This window comes from Larimichthys crocea, chromosome XI, assembly GCF_000972845.2.
Source record: "Larimichthys crocea isolate SSNF chromosome XI, L_crocea_2.0, whole genome shotgun sequence".
Taxonomy (NCBI): domain Eukaryota; kingdom Metazoa; phylum Chordata; class Actinopteri; family Sciaenidae; genus Larimichthys; species Larimichthys crocea.
In genome coordinates this window covers 21,400,832-21,419,661 of record NC_040021.1, presented here as the reverse complement: position 1 = coordinate 21,419,661, position 18,830 = coordinate 21,400,832, and the positions used below count along the sequence as shown (strand labels likewise).

At 43.1% G+C, this 18,830-nt stretch overlaps 2 protein-coding genes across 9 annotated transcripts in view; both read right to left on the bottom strand.

Moving 5' to 3' along the window:
• Positions 1-960: 960 nt before the first annotated feature.
• On the bottom strand, positions 961-8,522 carry btbd9 (BTB (POZ) domain containing 9). Of its 2 annotated transcripts, none has more exons than XM_019259165.2 (11): positions 8,366-8,522; positions 7,858-8,109; positions 6,166-6,529; positions 5,769-6,036; positions 5,462-5,681; positions 4,649-4,768; positions 3,612-3,721; positions 3,318-3,507; positions 3,080-3,187; positions 1,736-1,814; positions 961-1,557 (listed from the first exon to the last, which is right to left on the bottom strand). In XM_019259165.2, the coding sequence occupies exons 2-11, from the start codon at positions 8,040-8,042 to the stop codon at positions 1,360-1,362; spliced, it is 1,842 nt and encodes a 613-aa protein (XP_019114710.1). In that variant the 5' UTR covers positions 8,043-8,109; positions 8,366-8,522; the 3' UTR covers positions 961-1,359. The 2 variants fall into 2 exon arrangements, with proteins under 2 accessions (XP_019114710.1, XP_019114708.1); XM_019259163.2 differs by having other exon boundaries at positions 962-1,557; positions 7,858-8,113.
• Positions 8,523-9,858: 1,336 nt separating this feature from the next.
• The window catches only part of LOC109138585 (hypothetical protein), a 12,759-nt gene continuing 3,787 nt past the window's right edge, over positions 9,859-18,830 (bottom strand). Inside the window, exons 1-9 of one of the 7 annotated variants that reach the window (XM_027284516.1) lie at positions 12,666-12,818; positions 12,154-12,486; positions 11,749-12,030; positions 11,502-11,597; positions 11,211-11,312; positions 11,093-11,121; positions 10,714-10,770; positions 10,392-10,460; positions 9,859-10,157 (exon numbers count right to left, since the gene is read on the bottom strand). In XM_027284516.1, the coding sequence (XP_027140317.1) occupies positions 10,056-10,157; positions 10,392-10,460; positions 10,714-10,770; positions 11,093-11,121; positions 11,211-11,312; positions 11,502-11,597; positions 11,749-12,030; positions 12,154-12,486; positions 12,666-12,726 (1,131 nt within the window). In that variant the 5' untranslated portion in view covers positions 12,727-12,818 and the 3' untranslated portion in view covers positions 9,859-10,055. Of the gene's footprint in view, positions 10,158-10,391; positions 10,461-10,713; positions 10,771-11,092; positions 11,122-11,210; positions 11,313-11,501; positions 11,598-11,748; positions 12,031-12,153; positions 12,487-12,665; positions 12,819-18,830 lie in introns of those variants that run through there. The other 6 variants (XM_019259167.2, XM_027284518.1, XM_027284517.1 and 3 more) reach the window with 6 other exon arrangements.

The window sequence follows — 18,830 nt, the reverse complement described above, 5'->3', positions numbered from 1 at the left end:
AAGGTTTGAAATAAAAAGGAGTTTTGTTTTTTTGTTTTTTTTCAAGACAAACAACTCAAAAGTGCAACATCAGGACAAACCGAAACAAACAGGAACACAGCACTGATAGCTTCATTTAAACAATCCTCCAAAAAAAAAAAAAAAAAAAAAAAAAAAAACAAGTAGAACACACAACACACAGCTCAAACCTGACAGATCCAAGAGCGAGGAAGTGTTTAAATTAATTCAACATACAAAACAGAAAGTTACCAAATCCACATCTTCAGTACTCTACTTCAGTCAGAAGACCCAAGCTGCGACCTTTATTTCTGTGTATCTGAGTAAAATAAAGTGCCGATAGCAGCTGCACGTTGATCTACGGTATATAAACTTTCCTCCCTGCAGCCCGAGTGCATACATCGTTTGGTCCGAGTCCCTCAGCCCCAATTTTTTGCCACAACCTAATTAATTCCCCCAAATCATTTGTGCTAAGCTAAGTGCTTAAAATACTAAAAATTAAGACACTTCATTCGATCTAAGTTCAGCCTTCGTGAGGTTTTGTTTTTTTTCTTGAGGTATGAATTTTTTAAAAAGAAGAACCACCGATTTAGTTTTTTGTTTTTTTTTCTCCGGGTGTGAAAGCCTGTCAACAAATACTCAACAGCCATTACTTAAATATGCAAATGCATAATTGGATTAAGTGCAAATTGCATACGAATGCCACAGAATGCGTTAAGCTCCACAGCTTTGGCAACTGTTTGATGAATTCAATTCCAAACCTTTGAAAAATACTCGACTGCTACTCCGTTAGCTTGATGGTATGAAAAGTAGAGTAGAGTCGAATCTTTTAAGACAGTTTTCTTAAAAAAATAGCTTGTTTCAAGGATAAAATTCGTCTCTTTTGGAAATATTAACTCGTAAAATTCAGAGAGTAACCACCGCCCACCCTCCCACCCTCCCCAAACCACCACCCACCCTGGTCTTACTGCTCTTTGGTGGTACAGTATCACCACAGTTCAGTGTGTGCCTCATCTTTGGAGAAGTAAAGATTCCACTGTCATGATTTTGGAAAAAACTTGAGTCTTAGTAGCTAAAAAGTACCTTCACAAAAATGTATGAGCCAGTGGATGTAATACCTAACTTTCTGCTTCAAAACTGGGAAGACTGGAGCCCTAAATACTGCTGCTACAGATATACCAGTCTCTAATGTTGCACTTATGACAGACGAACCATGGGTTATGACAATGAGACGATCGCCTTTAGCAGCGTTGTAGCAGTGCAGTCTGGATGATGGAGGCTGTGCAAAATGGCATTCTGAGGTCTCCCTTCCTCTCAACACCTTCCAATAAAAGGGGTGGGGGGCGGCGGGCGACGGGGCTCTTAAAGATGGGACTGCGAGGACGAGGACGAGGACGAGGAGGTGGGCTGGGAGGGCAGCAGGCTGTGCGTGCGCGAAGGTCGCTGGGGTCGCGGCTGCTGGGAGGCGGTCCCAGAATCGGAGGAGTCCAGGCCCGGGCTGCCTTCATTAACCTCCGTGTCCAGCTGAGCCGGGCACTCGAAGTGAACACAGTGGAACACCTGAAGAGAAATCACACACAACGCTGCTTAACAACAAGTCCGCCTGTGGGTCAAAGTCAGTCTACTTTACCAGCCTGATACAACCAGCAAACAAATATATACACTGTATTATTCTTCTATGAACCAGCTGGATATTAACACGTTTATGTACCCGACACGTGTGAACTTGTGTTTTCACCTCATTAGCAGTGTTGTGAGTCCCAACGATACGTATGAAGGAAGCAGGCTGCTTATCAAACTTCAATGTCTGCCATGATCTGTAAGAGAGGACGTTACGGAAAACATCAAAACAAACACAGAAAATGTTCGGATCGTATTTACTTTACAACATTAACGTCTGGTATTATGTTTTCTTGAAGCTACTGTGGACAGGGGCAGCAACAGCTGAAAACAGAAATATCAGTTTAACTACATGCTATATTTACAATATCTTCCCCGCGATACCATGCCACCAGATTGACATCACTGTCTCCTACCAGAAAAGTAATTTTACCTCTCAGAAACAGCACAGAGAAGCCGGTGGATTTTCAAAATAAAATACCCTGTGCAAATTGCCGGTCGGAGTAGGGATGGGCGGTATGGACAAAAAAATTTATCCCGATAATTTCTGGTATTTATCAGGGTAACGATAAAAATAACGATAAATAAACGCCAATTCAGCCTGATCTTTTATCTTTCACCAAAATAATAGTAAAGGCTAGGGGGAGCTGGTGGTGGGCGGGTCTATACCTGCTGAATGTAACCGCTGTGAAAACAATCAGGAAATAACTTTTTATTTTGCTGATTAATGACAGCTTTAAAGGCTGGCGCTCGCTCTTTGTTATTGTTCGTTCTGTCTGTCTGTCTTTCCTGTCATTATATTTTGCTGTAAATTGCGAGTCAGATTCAGATTTAGAAGCTGATACATGAAATAAACAAAGTGAGAACACACACAGGTAGATGATCAGAGTTTAGTCTGTGAATCCACCTGGATAGTCTCTGCTTCACGGACATTTCAGGCTGTCTGTGGAGGTTTGACCGAGTGTCTGATTGGCAACCGGAGCGTGAGGAAAGAGCTCCTCGCTGTGAGGAAAGAGCTCCTCGCTGTGACGAAAGAGCTCCTCGCTGTGACGAAAGAGCTCCACACTGCCCGGAGTATCTGCTCCGCCTTCCGCCATGTTTGTCAACATGCGTGTTGGGCTGCGAGTGTGCACATACATACGTCATCAATGGGAATTTAGCGTTTTTATCGTGGGATGACATATTCTTACCGTGGGGAATGTTTTTGACGATATATCGTAAACTACGTTATATCGCACATCCCTATCCGGGAGTGTGCCAACCGCTGTTTACTGTAGATAATACACCGACTCTGGATAAATACCTCATACAACTCCACTTCAGTAAATCCAAACTAACCTTATGTGCACATGTGCAGACTTAACTTACATTTCTTTCATTTTTAGATCAGCGGGTGAAGTTATTCAAAATGTCGACATCCCAGTGTTAAAGGAAGTGAGTGAGGAGCAAATGTGAGCCTCACCGACATGCCACCCTGGTGCGGTCCACCACCTTCGTCCACTGCTGCTGGTTGGTGGAGACTTCGATGTAATAACTGTAGGAGCGCTCGTCACAGTCCCACAGCAGCAGCCTGAACGGGGACAGGAAGTGAAGGCTTTAAAATTCATACAACGACGGACAGCGTTTGACTCATCAGCACAGCGGCTCAATCATGTCACCAGATGTTGAGATTTCAGGGTTAATGACGAGCCCAGCTGTACCTCAAGGATGTAATGGAGTAAGGCTGAGCCAGCTGGATGACGATTGCTCCAGAGCCCAGTTGATGGCACGTGTAGCCGGAGTCCCAGTCGTAGTTGCGCGTGTCGCCGTTGAGCAAGGCGTTTCTGCTACGGCTCACACCCTCGATGACGCTGGCACAGGACGCGATGGTCGCCACGTTCTCACCGGGCACTGCAGACATTGGAGGCTGGGTTACAGACTTTTCATTTTTAAATTCTTTAGAAATATTTCAGGTTCCGCAGATTTTCTGTTCTGTCTCTCTTTCTGCAGCTTACCCAAAAGGCCGCTCTCCAGGGTGAAGGAGCGGTTGGTGAACATGCATTCAAAAGCCACGAGGTGGAAGACCTTGTTGACCGTGTTGTGTGTTCCCACGATGCGAACGTACCTGAGACACAAAGAGCAACGTCAGATGTTAGTGAGCAGGAAAACCAAACAACAGCAAGCCAATCATTAAGCAATGAGGAGAAACCTTCAGGTGTGCTAAATAACTGAGGGTATAGATATTGTTTTGGGCTCATCTTGCACAAGAATCTGGATGTGGAATGTTGCTTGTGTTTGTATGATGGCGCAGCACCATTGTTGCATTCCTTCGGGCAAATGCGAGTCACACCTTCTAACATCCGTTTGGATGTTTGCACACCATTATCTCAAACTCTTCCAAATCCAAAGTTGCTCTCCAGCCTCTCGGACTCGGCAGGCAACTGGAGTAATTGACTGAAATGTGTCTGTCCTGTGGTGTGGTTTGTACAACACTGAGAACGTAATCCAGATCAACTACAACCAACAACCTCAAGATAAACCGTAACTGCTACGTACACCAGGTCAAGGCAAGTTATGGCAAAGAGCAGGCAGACAAGCTCATGCTTGGCATAAATTACAAAGATTAAATCAGATTTGTTTTGGCACGTCATGCCACCAAATTCTCCAGCCTGGCACGACGACAAAACACCAAAAAAAAACAGTACAGGTGTAGAGCTGCAAGGATTAGTCGATCAACTGATTATTTGACAACTATTAAATTAATCTGCAATTAATTTACTTTGATAATCAATTAATAGTTTTGGGTCAAGGTTTAAGAAAAAAAAATGTACAAATTCTGAATTTCAGATTCTCAGAAAGCTTCTGTTTGGGTTGTGGAAAATTGAGGAAGTCACCTTGGATGTTGAGAAACAGCTGATCAGTTAGTCAGTCATCAACAGATTAATCTATAGTGAAAAGATCGCCCTGGTTTGTTTGTAAATAAGCAGAAACATGCATAAACTTGTCCATAACAGCTCCGGCCTATGAATTTTAACTGTTGGTGGTAACTCACCTGCAGACTCGTGGTGTGAAGTAGAGATTCTGCCAGGAACGGCAGAGATACTTGGAATGGTCCACGACGCGCACCCAGTCCAGCTCATCCATAGATACCTCGATGTAGTAGGAGTAGGACCTTAATCCAGAACGACATTTTAAATGAGCGCACAAACTCAGCCTCAGTTTGTCATCACCGTATAAAGTCAGTTAAAAAAACTTTGAAACAGAAGAGACAAGAAAAAAGAAGAACAGTGATTATCTGAGTTAAGCTCTCTTGTGACCTTGCTGATACAGTTTGCACTCTCCCACTTCAAAAGTTTGAATCACTTGTTGTATTGACGTTTGTCTTCTTTCCTTCAGTAACGTCTATTTAAATTCTGGCACCAGATGTATTATTTACATTTCAAATACGTCTGGCCCCAAAACAAGAAGAATGAGATGATTAAAACGTCCATTTAGTCGATGTCCCCACAGTGCTGTTTGACCAGAATAGCGTAACTGACCCGAGGTCGTTATTGAACCACGGCGGTGCCTCTGCAGTCTAACTGTGACTTATCAGTTCACACCTGATATTCCCTCATCTAGTTCCAACAGTGCAAACCTCAGAACAACCTTTTATTTTGAAATTTGAAGAACATATTTGCTAAAGCAACACACCTGTTCCTTCTTCTTTCTACAGAGTAGTCCTCTCAGCCTTCTGACTGCACTGACTGAAGCTTTTGTGGCAGGTGATTCCAAACTTTTGATTGGTAGGACGCACGAAAAAACCTTCTATGTATGCAAGTTCTTTTTTTGTCTGCATTATCAGGATGAGACGAGCTTGTCTTACCGGCTGTCTCTGTCCCACAAAAGCAGGCGGACGTGATTGATTATGGACGACTGGCCGAGTTTGACCTGGATCCCGGCTCTGCCGTCCTCCTCGATGGGATGTCTGGAGAAGCCGTGGTCCAGATCGTAGTTCTGGGTGTCTCCGTCCAGCAGCGCAGACTTAAGCTCCCCCTTCACGACCTGAGCTCCGTACTTCATGGTGGCAATGTTCTCCTCTGGTACTGAAATCCAAGAACATGAAAAACATGAAAAACACAGAAATAAACAATATTACACTTTCCACTTGATGTTTGAATAACAGCACTGACTGAGCATGCCGCGGTAGTTGAGGTCCATGTTGCGGCTCTCTGAGCGGGTCTTGATGGCGTCCAGCAGGTCATCTGGGCTCAGAAGGCCGGACGGTCGCACCACGTTCAGCATCTCTGTCAGCGTCATGAGGGGCAGCCGCACCGCTGCCATCACTTCCTGGGTGTCGGCCCCATCCACGTGCTGCCGGCACCAACGACACAAGGCCTGGAAGATTTCCTTCTCGCTGGCGGCAAACGAGTCCCGCCTGACCACGGTCAGCAAGGCAGTCTGCACACGCAGAGATTTTAATCACAACAGATCGAATAATAAACATAGCAGAAAAAGACCTTTATCTGGACGTGCAAAATGAAGAATGGGACAACTACCTGGCACCAAGGTCACTGCATCTTATCCTACCTTGGACAGCATGAGGAAGCCATCCGAATTCAAAACTTCAGGTGCGTGTCTGTCCATGTAGGCGCAGCAGGCCGCACTAAGCGCACTCAGAGAGTACAGGCTGGCCACATCGAAAACCAGGCAGACGTTGTTGGTGTGCAGGATGGTGCGGAGGAACTCGGAGGTGGAGTCCTCCAGCGGCTGGAGGCCGTAACGGTGAGCCAGGCCCAGGAAGTCGAGCAGCACCTCTTCCCGGGCGGAGCTGAGGCTGGCACGCCCCGTGTACAGGTAGTTTAGCAGCATGGAGAAGGCTTCGGCACGAGTCTCCTCGAGACACACCTCCGCCTGGGGCTGGGACTCTTTCATGCCACCGTACAGCAGGGCCCTGGAGGAGACACAAGACGGAAGTGATGTTCCCAAATATCCCAAATAACAAAGATATTCAGCTTACTGACTAGAGTTGCACGGTACCCCACGGTGCCAAGTTGTAGTGGTTCCTACTATACTAGAAATTCTACACGACGGTCCTACCGTGGATTACTATACTACCGGTGCCAGTCTCCGCTACATAGCGGCCGCCTCTGCTCTCCTCCCGGCTTCTTACTGCATGCTACTCCCTTGTAAACAAACCAACATGGCAACTACTGCGACCGAACTACACAGCTGCCGAATGATTGACTGTTTGCCTGTTACTGGTGACGTCCTGGGATATGATAGGCTTTTTCGCACAATGGGTCCGCCCATCTGTTAGCTGATTGGCTATTCGAACTCCATGAAGACAGCTCCATTTCCATAGAAACTCGCTTCAAAACAAACAACAAGCTAAAGTTCTGTCTCGCCCAGAGGCGTGCACGGCTTACAGTCACAAACACGAGACAACACGCTCACCATGGCAGAAGCACCGAGCCCGAGTGGCGAGTCTGCCACGGCGTCAGTGTCAGTGGCTTCACTAATTTGTTTAAGTCTAATTCTTACTTCACGAGTATTATGTTTATCATGCACCAAACAACATTATAAGTAATTAATAAGTATAACTTGTACAAATACATTGCAGTTCATAAAAATAATAATAAAAACAGGACGCAGTATTGCGATAATACCCGGAACCGTGACACTTTGTCTGGTATGGTATCGTGACACTTTGTCTGGCATGGTATCGTGACACTTTGTCTGGCATGGTATCGTGACACTTTGTCTGGCATGGTATGGTATCGTGACACTTTGTCTGGTATGGTATGGTATCGTGACACTTTGTCTGGTATGGTATGGTATCGTGACACTTTGTCTGGCTGGCATGGTATGGTATCGTGACACTTTGTCTGGTATGGTATGGTATCGTGACACTTTGTCTGGCATGGTATGGTATCGTGACACTTTGTCTGGCATGGTATGGTATCGTGACACTTTGTCTGGCATGGTATCGTGAGACTTTGTCTGGTACGGTATCCTGACACTTTGTCTGGCATGGTATGGTATCGTGACACTTTGTCTGGCATGGTATGGTATGGTATCGTGACACTCTGTCTGGCATGGTATTGTGACACTCTGTCTGGCATGGTATCGTGACACTTTGTCTAGTATGGTATCGTGACACTTTGTCTGGTATGGTATAGTATCGTGATAGTTAGCCTGGTAACATGGTAGTCTGGTGTTCATACAGGCTTACTAAACGTCCTGACAGACGTGACTGGAAACGCTGGTTCGCACATTTACCTGAAATAGTGACAGCGAGCCGCCAGGATGACCCGGTGCGCCGGGAAGCGCTTCCCCTCCACGATGAAGGTGACATCGCTGTACTCCTCACCGAGCACCAGCGCTCCCAGCTGCTCCGACAGCAGGTGGATGTGGTCGATCTCTGACACGGAGGCCAGGGGACGTAGAGGGTGGCTGTTACTCATGGTGGACGGCGGCGGCGGCTGTCACACACGGAGTCACATCTGGACACAGCTTGCTGAATGCTAAAGGCTAACTAGCACGCCATGAAAACAAACAAACAAACAAACAAACGTAGAGGTGAAAATAACAGTTAGGTTAAAAAACCCGACATGTTCGCGGTCTGCTGTGATAATACATGTAAAATAAATAAAGCTGTCTGCTCTGAAACGCTCTGAAGGAGACTGTGACGGTGACCACTGAGCTAGCTGACGCTCGTTGTTTACAGCCGCGGACAAACGTCACTAACGCCTCCTTTTCCCGCGTCTTTTTCCCGCTTTAAACTCACCGAGCGGCTCTCGTTCACTCCGGCGTTTTAAATAAATATGATCTCCAAAGCGCAGCCGCGGATATTCGGTTATTTTCTGGTTTGGAGGAGAAATATTCACGATCCTTCCAACATCACACCGACGGAAGACGATTCTAGGTCAACGGACAGGAACTTCCGGTTCGAGGGACAGCTTTTCAAAATAAAAGTCGCAGTCTTTCTGCAGGTTGTCCGCGCTAAGAATAATTATTAACACTTAAAAATTGAGTCCCATTTAACAGGAATTAACCTCAATGCAACTGATTCATTGTGCAATTGCGAACACATTTTAAAATATGTAGATGGCAGTAAATATTCAAGTACTCAAGTAAGCATGTTGCTATAGTTACTATATTTTGCAGAGCCTACAATGATTTTTTTTTAAATAATCTACAACCAGCAGTGTCCATATAAAATGTAATGTGTTGTCACACAGTGAGTTAGCTCCACAACAAACATAAATAAGCTGCTTACACATGAGACTTTTGCTAGAATTTGAGTGTTTTCACACTGTTGATGCTTCAGGTATCACTACTGATAACACTGGGGAACAATTTGAAAAAAAATATTCTGTTGAGTGCTGATTAAAACTAAAATTCAGTCAGTTTCTTTCTAGCACGTCAAGTTTTGTCTCCACAGCTGACCCTCCAGATCAGCAAAGTTTCACTGATCAGCTGTAGTAAGATTTGGCAGCTAATTACGAATGGACTCATCTACAGCTACGTGGCAACTTGTTCGTGCAGTCACAGTTGAGACAGTGAGAGGTGTGTGCAGCTCCCAGTAGGTCAGTACTATCAATATCTGCAAACAGAAAGGGATCCTATAGTTCAAAAACTTGACGTGATAGAGAAAAACTGAGCTCAGTTTTGGATTCTGCACACAAAAAATAGTTTAAAACAGCTGTCAGAGCGAACTCAACCAAAATTGTGTTCCCCGGTGTAATTCTTTCAAAGCTTTCATCAATAGGAGGCACTACATCAACTGCATGAATTTAAATAATTAATTACGTTCTTGTGCCAAAGGCCACATTTAAATTTACATTTTCATATTTTCCATTAATCATGACCAGACTGCTGATGAGTATCCATCATGATCATCATCCTATCCTCCTTAATGCATTCTCTACATCCTCTGCACAATGAGGTGTCACTTCCTTCATTTATTATTATAACTTGATGTGTGTAACTTCCTCCTAAGTAACTCATTTACAGTAAAATGATTCACACTTACTTTGAATTGACTTGGTTTTACTATGACTTTCAAAGGTGAAATCACGTATACAGTTTAAATAAGTGACGTCACATCCCGCCTCTTTTCAGTCTGCTTTGAATACTTTGACACCAGAATATAAAACAGGTCAAATTATCGCATTTCAAACAAAAATAGATTAAGCTAAATATAAAAATAAATGAGTAAAATGTTGGCACGGATAAGCAAATTCAGCAGTGACTTCATGACCGCAGGCCAAATGTATCACGTCTTATACACTATTTATTTTAAGCAACCACCCATGTATGCTGAGTTACTTCTCCTTTACACATTCTAATCACTAATACTGACTTCTTCCACTTCTGAGTAAGGAGCTTTTTCCACTAATCTACCCAGAAAATGAGCATCAAAAATAACAAGAGTGATTAGGAAATATCTGATAACATGACTTTGGTTTCTTTGGTTAGTTGATTCTAGCGTAGAGGCTGCTGGGATCAGTGGAGGAAACTTTCACGGCCATGTAGGTCACTGGATCATCTTCATCGTCCTTGTTTTTAGTCCGAACCTGGCAGGAAAATGTAGAATATAAATGAACGAACATGAAATGACGAAGCCTGATGACACTAAATAGAAGATAAAAGAGCGTTGGTGACATCCAACAGTCAAAGACAACGTCCAAAAACACAAAGCAACATCAGAAATGTGACAGAACGCAAAGCAACATTGTCACAATTTGTTGACGACATCTCACGTGATTGAAAACCTATCACTTACGTCATGATTACAACAAACAGCTTACCCGGGCTTCACTGTTGGGCTTCTTGGTGAAGTTGACGGAGGCGTAGGAAACACCACCTTCAGGATCAGCCTACACAGAGAAGACAACATGTGGATTTATATTAATTCCATTCAGTCTTAACATTATCTTAAATATTGGTCAGCAGGAGAGCATGTCTTTTTTTTTTTTACCAACCACGTGTTCTATTCTGGTGTAAGTCAAGTTGCATCATCTAACTTCCCTTTTTTATCTTTAGTGCATGTTCCCACACTCTCCCACACTCTCAGCACAGCATGTAAAACATGTTACAGAGAGCGTTGTACTGGGTGTAGTGGGAGCTCACCGTGTCCTGGCTGGTTTCCGGGGCAGACTGAGCCACTGTAGAGTTTGAGGTCAGTCCCTGGACAAACACAGTCTGGTTACATTTAGCCAAAAGCGATAAAGTACAATGTATTCTGTGTATGTATGCAGGATTCAAGTACAGGTTGTGTGATTGGAGGGTCACATCATCTTCAAATTTACAACAACAGTCCAGTAGATGAATTCACAGTGACTTGAGATGCAACCCAACACAACCAGCGCAAATACTGTCTATGAAGCTCCTAAAGTTCAGTTTTTGTTGATTAAATGCAGCATTACCTGATTTTAGTCAGCATTACTCAACACAGTCAGTATTGTTTATGATTTCTCAGCAACAGAATCTAGAAAGTTTTTAAACTCACGACATCATCATTCATCCGTGCGTTGTTCCCTGTGAAGACAAAAAAAGAAAAGAGTCGATTTCAGCTTCCAAAGAGAAAATCCATTTTCATTAAAGCTTCTTGTTTATGAAAGTTTCACCTGTGCTCTCACCTGTAGCTCTCTTCCATCTAAAGACTTTCACAGCAGTGACTATAAGTGCCACTAACACCACAGGCACAATGACGAACAGCCACCACGAATCTGGAGAGACAATGAAAACATTTGGAGCATAAAAGTCTAAAAGTGAAAAGGCATTTCAAAAGATGCAGCCTTTTACTAAAGTAACAAAAGAAACCAGAAAAAAACCTGGAACAACATGAAACAGAGACACAAAGTCTAAAATCTGAGAGATTGTAGAACCAGATTTATAAAAACGTGTTGAGTCACTACCTTTTAGATTTCCTAATGCATCACTGATTGGAGACGCTGTCGTGGTGGTTCCTCTTTTCATGCTGCTGTCAGTTGTTGTTGTCTTCGTGTCGTCACCTGAACAGATGAAAACAACTCAACAAAGTGTTCAGTACAAACTTGTGTTGTGATGTAATATTTAAACTTCAAATCCATAAAATCAACAAATATTTCAGGTAATTATTCACGTCAGTCTGAAGTGACTTTAAACAGCTCAACATATTCTCACCTGGTTTCTCACCTGAGGGCTGCAGTCTGAAGGGAAACAGCTGCACTTTGTCACCATCAGTCACTTCACACTTCAATAAGTCAGAGTTTGATGTGTGAATGAAATGAGAAGACTGAAGGCGCACAGAGGCAGAGCAGGGAGACTGTGATGTCTGCAGATCTTTGTGATCTTTATCCACATTGTTACCGACATACAGCCACTTCACTGTGCGTGGACATCGTCCATCATATGGTGACACAGAACAGGACCACACCACCTGATTATTGATCTTGTTTTCAGTCACTGGTGAAGATGGAGATATTGTGAGAGAAAGACAACAAGAGTAAAATTCACTTCATCACTATAATCATAATTATTGTGATGTTTCACAGTTTGAGCTGAAAACATGATGATGGAAATACTCACTGGTAACAACAGACAGAGAAACCACAGAGTCTGGTCTTTGTCTTTGTCTTGATTTCCATTGTTGACAGTCGTAACGTCCAACATCTTCATGTGTGACCTTCTTTATAACCAGAGAACATTTCTGTGTAACACTCAGTCTGTCTGATTTAGATTTGGCATGTTCACCAATCTGTCCAAGTGTAATCAGCTCTACTGCTGCTGTCTGTCTTGAATAACTGAAGGTCCATGTTGTACTGTTACATTGTTGCTGATCGTCTATCACATTTCCACAAGGCAAAGTGACTTTCTGTCCAGCTCTGACAGTGAAGGAGGGGGGAAGTCCTTCAGCTGCTGCTGTTAAGAAGACGAGAGAGAAATATAAAGAATGATCACTAAAGTTCACTAAAGACAGGAAAACAAACAGACTATTGCCTTCCTTAAATGAAGGTTAGATCTTAAAGTAACATTAATAACATTAATAAACGAGTTTTTAATGTCCCTGTTGTTTCTATGAATGTTATATGTATTCTTACCTGTAGCCTGCATCACCAGCATCAGAAATAAAAGCATTTTAATCCGTCTGAATTCAAACATCGTGTCTCTCTGCCTCTCTGTTCATGTAAGTGTCTAAACTCAAACTTCCTCTAATGTAAGGATCCACTTCCTCATTGTGACTCTTTTCTCTCATGCGTCAGACCACGTCAGCTGTCACCTTCCTCCTTCATTAATGGCCAACGTGAGCCGGCATGAAGTTGACACTGACCTGAAGAATCTGAAGTAACACCAGCAAAAACTGAACTTTTGGGTTTCAACAGTTTCCTCTCATTCAGTGACTCAGTCAAGGCGAGCGTTGTCTTTCTCTTTGCTTTAATTACTTTGTATATCAAATATAACCTGAGGTTCAAATGACTGCATATGAAACAACAAGAGGGGACACAAAAATAATCTTTAACTAAAGCCAAATATTAGACGTATACATATATATAAATATACATTTTCCTCTTGGACTACATGATATTAAACCAGCCAGCAGAATATAAAGCAGTAAAATGTAACATACACATTAATGCAGCAGTAAAATAATCCATAAACATCATATATAAGAGTAAAACACTGACAGGGCCTAAGTACATTTGGATGATAATACTTACATACTTTTACTTAAAGCAGGACTTTGACTTGTTGTGCAGTATTTTCACAATGTGGTATTAGTACTTGTACTTAAGTAAAGGATGTGAATACTTCTTCCAACACTGGTCCTTACTTCCTCTTTTTACACTGTGCTGCTAGTTAACCTACTCCACCCCCTACTGGACAAAAAGCCTCTTTACAGCAATAAACCCTGACAATGATCATCTGATACAAAAACACAGCCAAACATGACTCAGCATCAGTCATCAGTGTGAAATAAGTGTAATGACACGAGCTGTAACTATACTGCGCTCTCTCATTTGTTTGGTTTGTTGATGGTGGCGTAGAGAACGTGAATATCAGCAGAGGCTCCAGCAGAAGAAGAGGAAGCTTTCACGGTGGCGTAGGTCATTGCATCATCACCACCATCACCACCACCATCACCACCACGCCGAGCCTGTAAAAAACAGCACAACACATAAATGACAAAACATGAACTGCTGCAGAACAATGTGAGTAAATGTAGCACACCAAACAGACAGCTTACTCGGCCTTTACTGTCGGGCTTCTTGGTGAAGTTGACGGAGGCGTAGGAAACACCACCTTCAGGATCAGCCTACACAGAGAAGACAACAACATGGCAACGTGGACGCTTTGATTGACAGGTGGGTGTCGTTACAGGTCAAATGAAGGAGGTCGTGTTATGTCCCTTTCAAACGATTCTCCAGATGTTGTATACTTGTTGATTTGTGGTGCTTTGACCTCTGACCTCTGGTTTTACTAACCACAGTTTGACAGTCATGGTGTAAGTCAAGTTGCATCGTCTAACTTCTCTGTTTTATCTTTACTGTACGTTTCCACGTGGACTGATGGACTGCAGAGTTGTTCATGCAGATGTTTTAATGCACATGTTGTCAGGGCACAATACAAACAATGCATGTAAAAAGCAGGATTCAGGTACAGGCAATGTGATGGGAGGTCCAAACCTCTTCAAAGCCACTCTGCTGTCATCACTTTATCTCTTCAGCTACACAATCAAAATGTATGTGGAGAAAAGTTTTTAAACTCACGGCATCGTCATTCATCCGTGTGTCGTTCCCTGAAAAGACAAAAAAAAAGAGAAAAGAGTCGATTTCAGCTTCCAAAGAGAAAATCCATTTTCATTAAAGCTTCTTGTTTATCAAAGTTTCACCTGTGCTCTCACCTGTAGCTCTCTTCCATCTGATGACTTTCACAGCAGTGACTATAAGTGCCACTAACACCACAGGCACAAGGATGAACGACCACTTCCACTTTCCTGGAAAGACAATGAAAACATTTGAAGCATTTCTGTTCTGTCAAAAATCATTGAGCTAAGAGAGAAATCATCAAATCAAACAATCTTCTCATAAAAAAATAAAAACACAATCTGCAACTAGTAAACAAAACAACCAAGAAAAACTCAAGGTCCACTTCCCAGTTCTTCCCAGAGCGTTTAACCTCATGTCACTGTCAAAAACCCCAAACAAAACAAACAGTGTGTCGGATTTTGGCTGACTCTGTGTAGAGGACCCTCAGCTCAGAAACACAACAATAGAATTAAACACTCATGAAACACAGTTGTCAATATTATATCCAGCTGAACGTCTTCATCTTAACATTTCACAGTCGGTGGAAGGAAAAGTGTGATGCACTTTCATGCATGTGTGTGAAAGGAGTTAGATAATAATACATAATCATACAGTGGCTGGATGAATCCTTTAAATGCATTAAAACACACTTTACAATGAAGCGTTATAATGACGCATGAATGATTATAGATGCATCAAATGTACTTTACTGAACACATGCAATGATAACTTATGACACTGTATGAGTGGAGTCATGAAGCATTATGAATGTCTTATAATTCACTATGAATGCTGTGATAACACATTATAGGTGTGGTCTTCATAGGAAGTGTTACCGAGCCTAGAGACAGATTGTAGTAACAGATATATAAAAATGATGAGTCACTACCTGAATCATCACTGATTGGAGACGCTGTCGTGATGGTTCCTCTTTTCATGCTGCTGTCAGTTGTTGGTGCTGGTGTTGGTTTGGTTTTGGGTTTTGTAGCCGTAGTCGGAGTCGGAGTAGTTGTTCTTGTTTTTCTTTTTCGTGGTGGTTTGGTTTTGGACTCTGGTCTTGGTTTTGTTGCTGTCGTGTCGTCACCTGAACAGATGAAAACAACTCAACAAAGTGTTCAGTACAAACTTGTGTTGTGATGTAATATTCAAACTTCAAATCCATAAAATCAACAAATATTTCAGGTAATTATTCACGTCAGTCTGAAGTGACTTTAAACAGCTCAACATATTCTCACCTGGTTTCTCACCTGAGGGCTGAAGTCTGAAGGGAAACAGCTGCACTTTGTCACCATCAGTCACTTCACACTTCAATAAGTCAGAGTTTGATGTGTGAATGAAATGAGAAGACTGAAGGCGCACAGAGGCAGAGCAGGGAGACTGTGATGTCTGCAGATCTTTGTGACCTTTATCCACATTGTTACCGACAAACAGCCACTTCACTGTGTGAGCAGCGCTATAAGAATCCATTGGAAGTCGACCATGGTGACTCTCTGTCTCTCTTCTTCTCTGCTCTGGACTGTCTAAAGTCGTGCTTTAGTAGAGAGCTGCTGGTCTACTTCCTGTGTTACGGTGATGTCCACTTCCTCATAGTGACTTTATATTTGTTGTCCTTTCACACTGTGTGTACACTCACACCGCTGTTTGTAACAATGACGTGTTTCTCAAGAAAAGAAGAAAAAAGAGAAGAAGAAGGGAAGTTGTCTGACTGTTAGAGCTCTGAGCGGTTAACACCCTCGAATGATGAGCAGACACACATCACAAACACATCCAAAGATGGGCAAAGATGTGGAGCGTGGGTGGAGCTGAATGAAGCCTGGTTGCTCAAACAACGTGTGACGACACCCAACTGTCAATCAAACCTGCTGTGCTCTTAATTCTGCATCTTTAAGTTTAAGCTTCATCTTTTTTGTACCAGGCTGTAAACATGTTTATTTCTGCTCTCAAGTTTTAACATGGGCACTCTTGACTGCAGCCTGCTTCAAGTGGACGTTTGAGGAACTGCAGTTTTTGGCACTTCCTCTCTGTCTTCACTTCACAGTGATGGAGGTCGCCGCTCGACCACAAGCTGTGTGACTCAGTCAGACTCTCTTGGTGTGCAGCAGTCTGCAGAGAAAGCACAGGAGACACAATCAGAGCTGCAGGATAGGGAGCAGAATGTGGAACAGGATCAAGCAGTGTCTCAATAACAAGCGTCAACATAACAGAGAAGAGCATGGTAAGTGCAAGCCTTGCACATCAGCAAATAGATACAAACGACAAATAAAAGCGTCAGGCCTCAGCTATGAGAAATGTTACTCTTTACATCAAATTAAAGTCGGTTGGTCACTGGGAGAAGTGACATTTCCCCTCCGACACTATCTTTTTAACGTCGAGCTGACAGCTGTTAGCCTTATGAGCCCGCAGTCCTCCAAAGACGGCTTTGACAGTCGGTCCCTCTCATGAGTTCATTTTTGAGAAACAGCTTCACAGGTGTGTGTTGATCCGAACGTGGTGAGCACACACACGGCCGATGTCTTCAGTGTGTGTCAGACCTCAGACACACACTGGTGGACTCGAATGCAGACTCTAGAGTGATGAAGATGTAACAAAAGGGTATTATTGGTCCAAAAAGCAATCAAACAAAGGCGCTCTCAAGGAGGAGAATAAGTGCAAACAAAAAGGCTCTTAAGGGAAATCCAAAATGACACAAACTCCATCAAAACAGAAAAAAAAAAAAAACAATACTCTGCACAAACTGAACAAGACGAAGTGGCAAAGACAAAGGAGACGAGGACTATTAATACAGGACGTAGTGAAAAAGGGGGAACCAATCAGGGGCGGGGCAAACAATTACAAAGGCGGGAAAATCACTCAAAGGGAGGAAGTCAGGGTGTGAAATGGGAGGGAAAAGGTGAGTACAAAATAAGACAGGAAGTGCTGAAGGCACGGTGTTCATGACATACAGGACTAAACATGAAACACTAAACATGGACATGACTGAAATGAACACAACTGACGAGACACAACAGTGTGTCATGCTTTTGGGGACGAGCCACCCAACTGGTGGTGCTGAAGGCGCTCAAGCTTTCAGCACCACGGAGAGCAGCCTTCATGTCAGCATCACTCGCTGTGATTGCCGCCTCGTCCAGCGGCATCACCTTCCCCACGTTAGCAGTTGACAGCCTCGTGAATATGAAGCCTAAAATATCGCTTTGGCCCCCTAGTGGCTCGCCACCGTGCAGGTAATATGAGTCTGTTCACACTGACAAAGGCTGAAACATAACATACGTTTCAAAGGCAAACTGATGCATGAAATAATAACATATTATTCAGGATACTATATTCATTTCATCTTATTTCACGAGAGCATCTGGCCCTGATAGTGTCTGCAGAGAAAAGTTCTGGGCCTTGGACAAATGTTTGAGGACCTGATGTAAGAAAATCATTTTTATCCACATTTCTGACAGAAACTAAAGAGCACAGTCAGTTCAAACCGAACATGTTCCTGATGTGTGAGTGGTTCAGAAGGTCACCCACTCTGTCCCAGCTATCACCTTTCACCACGGTTCAACACCATGCGCAGTCTGTGGCCGGGAACAGGCACTGTGCAGGTTGCTCTGGACAAATCACACATCACCAATTATGACCTGTGACCTGAATCAATACACCGCAACAGTTTAGACAGGTTTGATGTCACTGTGGGTTTTTTATCTCACATATTGTATATTATTATACTCTGATTTCATGTATATACTTATTAGACAGTCTCATCATGTCTGTTTATTAATACTTATATTTGTCATACTGTGTGATTAACAAGATAATTACATCATCTGGGACTCTGAGTCGTTTGTTGGCAGTGTGAGCGCCGATGGCTCGTTAAGGGACCGTCGCGCAGTTCTGCAATAGAGCACTAGTTATCATATGCAGAGGAGCCTTCCTGAGCTGAGAGGTTGGAAATGATTGACGCTCCCTTACTTAGTTAACTGCATTCTCTTCATTTATTCATCTTTGTACCGTTTCTGCTGATCTGACATTATTCTGACTTGTCTGTTTCATGCCATGCTGTTTTATGTTCATTCAATTTCACTGTATCTTTGAATTTTTATGTAATTCTCTCTTACAGTAAACACACACACACAAAGACTGTGTGGACCCGTGACTATAATGAGTGGCAGCTCAGTAAGAGTGTGAGAGTGTGTTTATGAGCTGGATTAATGACCTATCATCATCATACATGTTCTTACCGGACAAACTGGGGAGTGATACATCTACAGAGCAGCGTCTAAGAATTTCACTGCATCCAATCATTCTCACTGAGGTCACAAGTTTGGTGTTCAGAAAGCCCAAGGAAGTCAGTGAGTAAGTCAGAAATAGTAGTGACAAAGAACAGTGCAGTGCTGAGGCATGACTGGACATGAACGCCCCCTGTTGGATGAACACAGTCATGGTTTGATGGTGCTCATGTAGATGAACCTT